This window comes from Balearica regulorum, chromosome 1, assembly GCF_011004875.1.
Source record: "Balearica regulorum gibbericeps isolate bBalReg1 chromosome 1, bBalReg1.pri, whole genome shotgun sequence".
Lineage (NCBI taxonomy): Eukaryota > Metazoa > Chordata > Aves > Gruiformes > Gruidae > Balearica > Balearica regulorum.
This window is the reverse complement of record NC_046184.1, coordinates 1840020-1852215: the sequence shown is the minus strand read 5'-3', so window position 1 is coordinate 1852215 and position 12196 is coordinate 1840020. Positions and strand designations below refer to the sequence as shown.

The following is a 12196-nucleotide window of genomic DNA, read 5'->3' as shown; positions in this document are numbered from 1 at the left end:
ATGTCAGGAGAGTGGGGGGACGGGGAGCAGCTCTGACCTTCTCCTCCCCAATATTTCTCGTCCCCCCCAGATCTTCCCCCGTCCTCTGTGGCTGCTGCTCATGGCTGATCCTTTCCCTTCACAGCTGGAGTGTCTTCTCGTGGCTGAGGAGTTCTGCTCCCCGGCACGTTCCTTCGGTGACAGGGCCCTGCGACGGAACCTTTGCTCAGCTCTTGTGTCTCTACTGCTGTCGCCAATGGAAAATCCTGGGAAAAAGGAGAAAAAATGAATGCAGGTGAAAGCCTGAGCGGGTCATCTTCTCGTGTTGGGTTTCTGGACTTGAACCCTGTGTCACGGTCCTGGCGTATCAGGGGGTTTGCTGTCCTGGGGTGGGAGAGCAGAGGTTTTGTTTCCTATCCTACATCCAGTCTCATGTGAGATCTCTCCGTGTCCCGACAGCTCCGGGAACGGGCACAGAGCCGGTACCGCAGCTCTGACATTTGCCAGCACCATCTTAAGAGAATTGGGGTGCTTCAACCATTCGTGCTGTTTCATACTTTTTAATTGCAAGTGAGAAATACCATTTTTAAGTAAAATCATAGAATCATTTAAGTTGGAAAAGACCCTTAAGATCTTCAAGTCCAACCATAAACTTAACAGTGCCAATTCCACCACTAAACCATGTCCCTAAGTGCCACAGGACTGTCTTGCATTGTTTTTTTTTTTTTTTTCTTCTTCTTCTTGCCTCATTTGCGGTGTTTTGAGGAACATGGGATGTTAGAAAACAGCCTCCCCAGGGAGCTCAGCGGGTGCTTTTAACGCTGCTCCATCGAGCTGATGTGGATGAAAAGGAGGAAGCAGCATAATGAAACAAACTGGCCCTTGGACCCTGCTGTACGAGATCAGTCGATTACTTTCGTGGCTACCATAAACCTGTTAGAGGAGTTTATCCTCCGCAGCACCGTGTAATATTAAAGTAAAAGTGAAACCGCGTGAGTTGTGTTTTGCTGATAATTCTCCTACGGGAAGGAAGCTCATCCTGTGACGTGGTTTCGGGTTTCTCGTGAGCATTTTTGGTAGAAGCAAGTTGCATTGTTTCTACTTTTTCTGCTGGCAGTCCCGCGTACAGAAAAGAGGAGCTCGTGCAGACTTCAAGTAAGGTTTTTTTAACATAACTCTTAGGTAGTTTTGTGCTCGTTCTCATGGGGAAGAGCTGTGCTGCAAGTGAGTTGCGTTTCCTCCTTAATGGAGGATGCCAGCTGGGATCTGTTTGCGAGAGGCTGTAGTTCTGTGTGTTTGAATGTTGGCTCTGACCTTCCCTGGGCAAATCACTGTCATCTCTCACCGGGGGTTGCACAGTTCAGCCTCTGCAGGCTTCCTCGGCATCCTGGTAATGATCCTTTGCCTTCACTGTATCTGCTTCCTCCATGTTATGGTATTGTAGAGGAGGCCACAGACATGCACAGATTCTGGTTTTACATCATCCTCTTTTGTTCCGAAGCCTTGTACAACCCACGAGTGGAGACCTGGGGTGAAGTTGCTGTTGTAGTGACTGCTGATGTGTCGCCTTGACACGATACATTGCCCTCCTTAGCGTCTCACCAGAGCGTTGTACAAGCTTCTGCTATGATTTATTCAGAGAAACTCCTGGCTGAAACGCTGGGGTTGTCCCATAAAATTTCTGAAAAGAAACTGTGTATTTATGCCTCTGTTAAAGGCGTGGATTCCATATTGTTATTTGCTAACAGTTTGGTTTTGGGGGTCTCTTTTTTTGCATGTTGGCAAAGCAGTGAAGCGATTCAAGAAAATGCACCTCACGGCCGATGACTGCAAAGCTCTCGCACAGAGCGCAGAAGGTTCATCCTCCTTGACGCAGCCGTTGAGTCAAAGACAAAGTAGAGGAGATGTAAACAGGAGCCTCCATCCCACCCATCGGACAAGGAGACATCAAGGAGGTACACCGATTGCGAATACTTTGAAGGCTGAGGGATTTGGGGGGAGAAAAATGCTCATATGGTGTGGAACAAAAGGGCGCTGTGTAGTCCATTGTCAAATTCGTGCTGATAGGAGAGTAATGTCAGGCGGGGTGGGCGTAAATGGAAGAAATTGGTTGGGTTTGAGTGGTGTGTGGCAAAACTGGGCTTAAGCTCTACCTCCGCAAAGTCAAATGGCAAGAAAAGGAGATACCTTTGAATACTTTCCTCTGTAGAGGAGCAAGTTTGCCCTTGCATGTGTGTTTAGTCTCTCCTCACACCAGAAATGCCTCCATGTCTCTATCGCTGAGCTGTCGGAGACTACGTGGAGAGAACAGCAGCTCTCCCTGAGGAACACTACAGTTAGGCACTATTAATGATGTGACTCCTGCTTCTAGATGCTCTTTAGGATACTTATTAAATAATAACAAGCTGTTTAGATATATACGACTGCAAGAGTGTCGTTGAGCACTAACCAGATATTAATGATCTTTGACTTTACTGGGAGTGGGAAACATTGTGGTACGCAACTTGTAGATGTGGGTTTCAAAAGTGCCGAAGCCTTAGAGGGCTTTTGAGGATTGATAAGACTGAGCTAATCTGCACACGACAGGGCTCAGGGCTCGAACAGAAGATGAAAGAGCTATTTTCAAATAGCTAATAGTGCAGGGTTAAAAGCCCAGCCTCAAAACCTGCCTAGTGACAAGAGAGCCTACGCACACGTGTAGGCGAGGAGACAGGTGGAAAGCAAAGAAAAAACCTCCTGAGTTATTCCTGAGCTCCTGAGTGCCTTGGTCACTGTGGAAGGTGAGACTTGGGAGCATTTCAGTGTTTCCCTGGGAGGCCTGGGGATCTGTCTGTGCCTTGGTGTGAGCCGACTCGCTTAGAATCATAGAATCACGGAACAGTTTGGGTTGGAAGGGACCTCGAAGCCCATCTAGTTCCAATCCCCTGCCAGGGGCAGGCACACCCTCCACTAGCCCAGGTTGCCCAAAGCCCCATCCAACCTGCCCTTGAACACTGCCAGGGAGCCAGGGGCAGCCACAGCTTCTCTGGGGAACCTCTGCCAGGGCCTCAGCACCCTCACAGGGAAGAAGTTCTGCCTCCCATCCCATCTCCATCTCCCCTCCTGCAGCTTCAGGCCATTCCCCCTTGTCCTGTCACTCCCTGCCCTTGTCACCAGCCCCTCTCCAGCTTTCCTGGAGCCCCTTCAGGGACTGGAAGGGGCTCTAAGGTCTCCCTGGAGCCTTCTCTTTTCCAGGCTGAACAACCCCAACTCTCTCAGCCTGTCTCCATAGCAGAGGTGCTCCAGCCCTGGGATCATCTTTGTGGCCTCCTCTGGACTCTGTCCGACAGCTCCATGTCCTTACTGTCCTGGGGAGTACTTCACAGAGAACATCTGCTGGTGAGCCAGGACAAGACACCAGGGTCCTAGACATACTTTTCCATTTTTTTTGTCAGTGACATCTTTGACTATCTCACTTTAAAAAAATCTAGTACTCTTAAATGCTGCATGTTTTAGGGTACTGGAGTCAAACACTAGCAGGGAAGCTGTTGTTTTTAAGGAGCAAGTGTCTTACAAATCAGATCTCTCTAAGCTACACCTTCATGAACATCCAGAAATAAAATACATTAAAATCAGCAGTAGCTGCTTGTGATTTTTTTCTTCTCGAGTTGCTTCTTAGTGAAACATCAGGATATTTTGCAGACTAGCAAGAAATGGCTGTTTATCCTCTTAAAGTTCTTGGTCTCTCTTATAGTGTGGTAGGAGCAGCCTGCTAGAGGCTTGGTGCTGTGACCTTCTCATGGTGCAGAGCAGTAGTTAAACCCTGAAGCTTTCCTAAAATCTTAGTGTGCTTCTTGTTCACCAGGTTAAGAACAATAAATAACTGCTGGGAGCCCAACCTCAGTCTGAGGTACACCACAACAGCTCAGATCTTGAATTTTGTTTCCTTCCTGTTTCTGTTTCTTTGGCTAGTGGAAAGATCTCCCATGAAATTCATTCTGCAGCTGTGTTTCTGTTTAACACACCTCTGCTGTGTTATGTAGCTGAGGATTGTTGATCTGAGAGATTGTTATGCAGACCATATCTTTTTCTAGAAGCTAGGGAAGGTGTCAGATGTACCTTTAGAGCGCCCAGATTATGTGGACAGTGCAAAGAGATGAACGTTGTTCTGTTGATTTCCATAGGTTGCCAGAGAAGCAATATGAAGCAGGACAGTTCATCGGTAGTAGGCTCGTATGTCTGTAAGGAACCTTGTGGAAATAACTACCTCCTTACACAAGCTCTGGTCTCCTTGTTAGCTCAGTTGTTTCTGTTGACTTCATGCTCTTCCTCCTTCTGCAGGCCAAGGTCAGCAGAAGAGCATCACTGATTACTTCAGGATCTCTCAGGCACATCAAGTAGGTACCGGTGGGACGAAGAACTGTAGAATCAAAGAAGAGCTGCTGGATCCCATCTTCACTGAACCTGATGATTCCCTCAGCAGTGTCTCCACTGTGATGGAGATCAGCAGTGATTCCTGCTCTTTTCTGGAGGATGAAGACTTTGTACCAGCTCCCAGGGTAAGCTCCAGAAAATGGCCTCAATTCACTGCAGCTGCAGGCGTTCACAAGCCAGAGCACAATTTGTGGGGTAAGCCTGAGAAGCAGCCAACGGTGGTTCATCCAGAACCCAGCCTGATCAAGCAGGAATGCAGCCAAATCAAGCAGGAACTTGATGATATGGAAATCGAACCAGTCCCTGATGCACACTACGGACTCCTGGGAACTCGTAACTGGGAAGTGCCTCAGGGAAGTATTGACGAGCTGCCTGTTGAAGTCCTGAGGAACATCTTTGCTTTCCTACCAGTGACTGATCTGTATCAGAACCTGAGCCTGGTGTGTCATTGCTGGAGGGAGATAGTCAGGGACCCACTGGTAAGGACTGCTGTGATACTGATTTGAGCCAGTCCCTTCTCCTCCTGCTCTGTCTTAGTCTTGCAGCTGCATGTGTTGCTGTAGGAGCATCCATGCTGTGTCTGTCTCTCTTTGCTCCTTTAAATCCCTTTATTGTCCCCTAATGCCCACATCCTTTCTTATGAGATCTTTTGTCATTTTTTGGTCTTCAGGACTACAGTGGCATCTTCAGATGCCAACCTGGATCAGAACATCAATATTAGGGTAACTTCCCTTGATGCATTCTTCCCATATATGGAAAGAAAACATCCTGTAAGACTCCACAAAATCCCCCTTCACTGTTTTTCTTGCAACCTTTTTTTCTGACAGGGATCACGCAGGAAATTCTGGCTAGCAGACTGGGCAGTGTCCTCTCATGACCAGTCAACGTCACTGTCCCCCAGCCTGTGTATGTGTGGTGTCTTTTGGTTTAGAGGAAAGGCCTTTAACTCTGTTTTTATGGAGCTTGGTTCATCTGGGGTCAAGGCCCTACAGCACAGTCGTGAACCCATTGACAGTTGTTATGGCCACAGGGAGGATCTCTGCATTTCACTTAGAAGTGGTTCGGAGACAGCTGGCACCACTAGACTTGGTCACCACGCTGGAAATCCTCAGCTTGTACAAAGAGAGTGGTGGGGGACTGGTCACAGCCCAGATTTTTGTGGAGGTCCAAGTTTCTTCTTCATGCTCTTCTGATAAATTTGAATGGGCGAGGCTGGACGCAGTACAGGAGGTGTCCTGCACTCAGTGCTTTATCAGCACAGTGTGCATGCTTTGAGCCTGAAGAACTAGAGAGATGCATAGAAAATGCATGCGTTGAATGCTCACTGTGCTCAGGTCCTCTCCCAAGTCTGCTCTTCTCTCTGTTACGCAGCCTAAAAGGCAGCGCCCGGTCTGTTTTTACCGAAGAAGTCCAAACAGCAGGCTGTGGGAGGGTAGGGCTTCATGGACACAGGGATTTTAAGCACTCAGACGCTGCTCAGAGCAGATCTGTGCGATAATGCTGAAAATACCTCCATTCCTTTAATGCTTTGATGTTTGAAACTGAACCAGCATCACCCTGTTCCCATCATTCTAGAAAAAAACAGCCTTTTATAGACATGTTTGCAGGCTATGAGGAACAAGTCTTTCTCTCTTTCCTCTGTTTCCTCTTTCCTTCCCCATCTCACGCTAGGTACTTGTTTCCATCAAGCTGCAGGGACTTTTTGAACTCTAGGTCTTCTTGGGAAGTTGATTAGCTTATTGCCAGAAGAAATCTATTTTCCCATGCTGTGAGATGAAAGATGGTGGTATGTGCTTCACATTCTAGTTCATTCCTTGGAAAAAGCTGTACCATCGGTACCTGATGAAGGAGGACGCAGCCCTGCAAACAGTTGAGCGGATCTTGCAGGATTTTGCCATAACGAAGGAGCAGGAAGGATGTGTGTTGGGGCTGATCAGGTGAGTCCACTTCAGCACTTGACTTTGTACCTGTAGATCCTCAGACTTTCTTTGCTTTGGATCTTCTTCCATTTTATCCTGTGAATTGCCAGGAGAGAAATGAGTTTGTCTTCTAAACAGGTGGAAGATGTGCAGGAAGATGAGGAAGGAACAGTAGGAATCACTAATAGGGTTCTAGAAATAGGTAAAAAAACCCTTATCTTTCCTCTTCTTCGTTGCGTTGGGAGCACGTGATGTACAAGTAGAGGATGAAATCTGGAGAAGAGAAGGTGGAAAGCGAATCTAATTGCTGTCTTCCCCTGCCTAACGAGGCGCTGTAGAGAGCATGATGCCAAATTCTTTTTGCCAGTGCACAGTGAGACGACAAGAGGCGATGGCCACAAGTTACAGCGTAGGAAATCCAGCTGGGTATTAGAAGAGTGGTCAAACATTGGCCCAGAGAGGTGGGGAGTCTCCATCCTTGGAGATGCCCAGACCTCAGCTGGACAATCAACCAAACTTTGAAGTCGTCCCTGCTTTGAGCACGTGGCTTCCTAATTCCCTTCTGCAGTTTCCGTGATTTTGAAGTGAGAAGTGCTGGATGAGTGAGGGAGAAGCTGCTAAGCCTGGGGCAGGGATAGCCTTGGAGAAACTGAACGTGGACTGGGAAGAGAGGCCAGAAGAACAGGCTTGGTGGTGTCCTTTTGTGTTGGATCATGTTGCCTCTTGGAGGGCGGGGAGATGGTTGTTGCACCAAAGGAGGAAAAAGATGAGGAGAACCTGAGCAAGAGGGTGTCAGCAAGCAACTACTGGGTTTGGAGACTCAAAGGAAGGTTTTGAGATGGACCTGTATGCCATAGCACAGCCAGGTTGGGGACAGCAATTGAGAGAAGCTGCCAGGAGCTCCAAGACAAGCATTAGATGACAAAATCAAAAAAGGCTGGGCTGTCCTGTCACTTGCTGGCATCTGGCACCCAACAGCCAACTTGGGAGAAGATGTTATATGGTTCCTTCCTACAGGGTGACTATGCTGGAGAGAGTGAGACTCAATTTAAGCATCCCTTTTGGAATCTGTCATGTCAGCACTGCTTTTCCATTTCTTGATCAGCCAGGGTCTCAGAGAGGATCAGCATCTCCTGGATTTAGCTAAAATACTGGTATCTTGTGGAGGGTGTGAGATCTGAGCTCTTCTTCCTGGTCCCTCCCATCTCCAATGTATTTTCTTCTTTTCCTTTCCTGAAAGGCTCCTTTCCTGGACCCGCACTGACTTATCAGTCACACCTCAGCAGCAAGCCCAAGCCCAGGACAGGTCCCTGACAAAAGCAAATGCTCTGTTCAGATCCCTGTAGTCTAGAGGGCAATTTTGTATGACAGATTGTGCAAATAGAAGAGTCAAACTGGGTTAAGAGCAAGGTGGAAGGAGAGTTCCAGGCAGCCAGAATGAACTTGCAGACTAAGGGCTTGATGCAGCAAAGTATTTAAGCACATGTCTGCGCAACGGAACTGGGAATTACTTGTGTAGGTGCAACAACTAGGGTTGGAAATCCAAGTTCAGCACCTTGTAGCCTCATCACTGAATGCATCTGGTCAAATCTGTGGGGCGCAGAGCAAGGTATAGTTACGCTTGACTGCAGCCTGACTGATGGTGCTTTGGAGAAGGCGTTATTTACTTGAAGGATAAACTCACTTGATAAGGCTTCTTTGCAAATGCCGCTGTTCCCGTTCTGCGCAGGTACGTGTCTGCCATAGCCACCGCACAGAAGGTAAATCCCAGTGCGGTTCTCCGGTGTTTGAAGAGTCATCACCTCTTCTCAAAGGCTGAAGTCTGCGTTGTGAACAAACTGCCACATTTACAGAGCAGGACGGGGGTAAGTTTAACAGTTATTAACTGCTTTATTTAACAGGTTTAACAACTGCTGGTGCTTTGAAGTCATGTCTACCCTCCTGCATCTAAAGATTTTCCCTGTGGGGTGTTCTTTGCTACTAGTCAGGGAGACCGAAGAGAATTTAACTACTCGTCATGGCATAAGTGGTTTTTTTCAGTGTTGAAGCAGGGTTTCCCTGCTCCTAAAGGCTCAAAGCTTTTTTCTCACTTTCTTCTCGTTGCCTCTACCAGCCTGAGAACATGTGGGCCATAATTGCAGTCATGGTGCTTTTCTCCGATGGCGTCAGTGACATCCAAAGGCTGATGGCGTGTCTGCAGAGACCCTGCTCTACCCTCTCCGTTGTGGACGTGACCGAGACGCTTTACTGCATAGCCACGCTGCTCTACGCGATGAGAGACAGGAACATTGCGATCACTAACAGGTGAGGAGTGGGGAGGTGCTTCCTGCCTGCCTCTTTCTAGCCATGGCGATGTGTAATATATATTTTAGGCCCCTCAGTACAAGAAAGACATTGAGGTGCTGGAATGTGTCCAGAGAAGAGCAACGAAGCTGGTGAAGGGTCTAGAGCACAAGTGTGATGAGGAGCGGCTGAGGGAACTGGGGTGTTTAGCCTGGAGAAAAGGAGGCTGAGGGGAGACCTGATTGCTCTCTACAACTACCTGGAAGGAGGGTGTAGCCAGGTGGGGGTCGGTCTCTTCTCCCAAGTAACAAGCGATAGGACAAGAGGAAATGGCCTCAACTTGCGCCAGAGGAGGTTTAGATTTGATGTTAGGAAAAACTTCTTCACTGAAAGGGTTGTCAAGCACTTTGACTTTGACAGGCTGCCCAGGGAAGTGGTGGAGTCACCATCCCTGGAGGTGTTTAAAAGCCGTGTAGATGTGGTGTTTGGGGTCATGGTTTAGTGGTGGGCTTGGCAGTGTTAGGTTAACAGTTGGACTCGATGATCTTAAAAGTCTTTTCCAACCTAAATGATTCTATGATTCTGTATACAGTGAATACATGCTCATGAGCAATTATGTTCCTCTTGGTTAGGGTTCTTCAGTTCCTCAGTGCATGCAGTTTGTCAGGAACAGTGTGCATATCCCTAGCTTTTTTCAGGAGCGTTGCCTTTGGATTTGCTTTAACTCCTAGACTGTTTCATAGTCTGCTTGGTTTTGGGGAAGTAGTGCTCAAGAAAAATAATTTTTTTCAGAAGGAAAAGCAGGTTTTAAAGCAACTATAGAAACTTTCCTATTAGAAATAGATACACACGAGCTGCAACAATGTAATGCAGTTATTATCTTCCTGAGACCAGTTACTTACTTCACTCTTAAATCACACTACGAGTCCCATGGGCACCCACTGAATGTGCGTAGCGATCCGTCCTGTGCCTTTTGTTCATGGAGGTGCCTGGTAACGCAGGTAAGAGCCCACAGGTTGCTTCAGAATTGCAGTGAGGATGAGATAAGGATTAAGGACACGTGTAAATTCTTCTTATGAGAAGACTGGCAAGGAAATACACTGGAAAAGGAATCTATAGCCAGAAAGAAGACGGTTCCATGGGCTGCCTTCTGCAAGTTATAGTTTAGCCTGTGTTAGACACAAGAGAAGGGTTTGTTCTCTGTTTACTCAACTGTGTGCTCAGGCTACCAACCAGGGAAATCAGAATGCTTGTTTGGCCTGATAGAGATTGATAATTGCTGGCTAAGGTCATAAACTTGAGTAAACACCTGCTGAAGATGTGGCAGTGTCGTGGTTTAACCCCAGTTGGCAGCCAAGCACCACGCAGCTACTCGCTTGCTCCTCCCCAGTGGGATGGGGGAGAGAATCAGAAGAGTGAATGTGAGAAAACTTGGGGGTTGAGATAAAGACAGTTTAACAGGTAAAGCAAAAGCTGTGTGCACAAGCAAGGCAGAACAAGGAGTTCATTCATCACTTCCCATCAGCAGGCAGGTGTTCAGCCATCTCCAGGAAAGCAGGGCTCCATCACGTGTAACAGTGACTTGGGAAAACAAATGCCATCACTCCAAATGTGTGTCCCCCTTCCTTCTTCTTTCTCCATCTTTATGTGCTGAGCATGACGTCATATGGTATGGGATATCCCTTGGGTCAGCTGAGGTCAGCTGTCCCGGCTGTGTCCCCTCCCAACTCCTTGTGCACCCCCAGCCTATTCACTGGTGGGGTGAGGTGAGAAGCAGAAAAGTCCTTGACTCTGTGTAAGCACTGCTCAGCAGTAACTAAAACATCCCTGTGTTATCAACGCTGTTTCCAGCACAAATCCAAAGCACGGCCCTGTACTAGCTACTCTGAAGAAAATTAACTCCCCCCCAGCCAAGCCCAGCACAGGCAGACAGCGGGTGTTGCTCACAAGCAATGAGAGCTCATGGTCAAAGTCACCCACATGCCATCTCCATCTCCTTGAACAATCTAGACTAGGAGAAGTAGGAATGACCATGTCTCTTCTGCCATTATCTCTTCAAAACCCCACAAGGTTTGTAATTTAGTGCGTAAGGAGGAAACACGTCGTCGAGGAACTGTCTGATACCTATTTGTAGCTCCTAGAGCAACCAGTGAGTCTGAGGTCACCTAATGTGAGACACAAAACTGTCCTGCAACAGCTGTTAGGTCACAGGAACAAAGCTGCACTAAAAGATAAAACCACAGTGGTGCCAACCCTGATATACGATGGAGGTTAATTTTAAACCCGCTGTTGCTGGTGTAATTAAAGCTGCAGAGTCGCTGTGCTCCGCTCTTTGCAGTAACAAAGCACCATGAAGTATTGTCAGGGCCAACACACTTGTTTAAAATAATCGTAAGATGGTTGATGAAACTGGTTCACTTTAGAGACCTAAAGTAGCCCAAATTCTGTCTCGGGCTCCCCCAGATTCTCTTGCTAATAGTGATTCAGGAGAGAAAAAGGATCCTGTGGACTCTGAGCCCAGGTCATGTTTGCATGGCAGACCCTGAAACAAAAACCTTGCAGGAGTGAGGGAGAGGCCACAAACGGAGCTGTCCCCGTGGTGCCTTTGCAATGGCTTTTCAAGGTATAACTGACTTTAAAATGTGAATATCGTCTCCTGCAACTCCCTGAGCGCTCAGGGCTCTGTGCATCATTCTGTTGGAAGTATTCAAGATGTTGGCGGTCTTTTAGGTGGCTGCGGACATTTTATTTGTTATTGGTGATTTCTTAATGATAGTTTCTCTTTTGTCTTTTCTACCAGGATCCATTACAATATTTTCTACTGCTTGTACCTGATGGAAAATGCTTCTGTAACTGTGCAGACAGTAGAAGAGGAAACACCGGCACCACACTGCAGAAGAGACTTATGGGCTGGGTAATGCTGTTATAGGTGATCCGAGCTGAATCTTGGAGGGGGAGCAAACATTTCCTGGCAAGGGCTGGTTGACAAGACTCTGAGATTCCTAAGGATTAGTACAAACCCTTATTCTGCTCCTTGTCATCTTCCACCCTGAATTCTTAGAGGAAAACCAGAATCAGGCCTTAAATCTGTAAAAATTGAGTTACCAACCACTGACTGAATTTAAAAGTCGTTATTCAGCAATGGGTCTGTGTACCAGTGGAATGCAGTTCTGTGTGCTCCAGTGCGATGGCCACTGAAATTTCACAGAGCCCAAATCATCCCAAAGTACCTTCCCAAATCACCACTCTCCCTGTGGATAAGAAGCTCTGGAAGGAGGGGAGAGTTCCTGCTTTAATTTCCTCTGGAAACGCAAGCTGCAGCCCACCAAAACGAAGGGCTGGCTTGCTGGTGATGCTACTGTAGTGCAAATAATGTGGCCACTCATTTATGAACACTAATTTCTGGGCACGGGAGGAAACGAGATACCGGCTGCAGGATATTGATTTGGCTTCTGTTTTCTGGATCCTGTTGGATAACTGTTATATACTAACATACATATTTACGTGTGTGTTATAAATTAGCATTGGTTGGTAGCTTGCTGCCTAGAAAGGAAGGACAGTAAATGAAACATGGAGATCGAGGCTTGGTTCCTCTTCTGCTG

At 47.3% G+C, this 12196-nt stretch overlaps 1 protein-coding gene across 4 annotated transcripts in view; it reads left to right on the top strand.

Annotated features, from left to right (window-relative positions):
• Positions 1 to 12196, top strand: part of FBH1 (F-box DNA helicase 1) — a 32373-nt gene that overhangs the window by 425 nt on the left and 19752 nt on the right. For 2 of the 4 annotated variants that reach the window (XM_075753998.1, XM_075754085.1), the window contains exons 2-8: positions 125 to 274; positions 1770 to 1934; positions 4300 to 4871; positions 6199 to 6329; positions 8041 to 8176; positions 8425 to 8615; positions 11395 to 11508. In XM_075753998.1, coding sequence (XP_075610113.1) covers positions 265 to 274; positions 1770 to 1934; positions 4300 to 4871; positions 6199 to 6329; positions 8041 to 8176; positions 8425 to 8615; positions 11395 to 11508 — 1319 coding nt within the window. In that variant the 5' untranslated portion in view covers positions 125 to 264. The other 2 variants (XM_075754170.1, XM_075754249.1) reach the window with 2 other exon arrangements.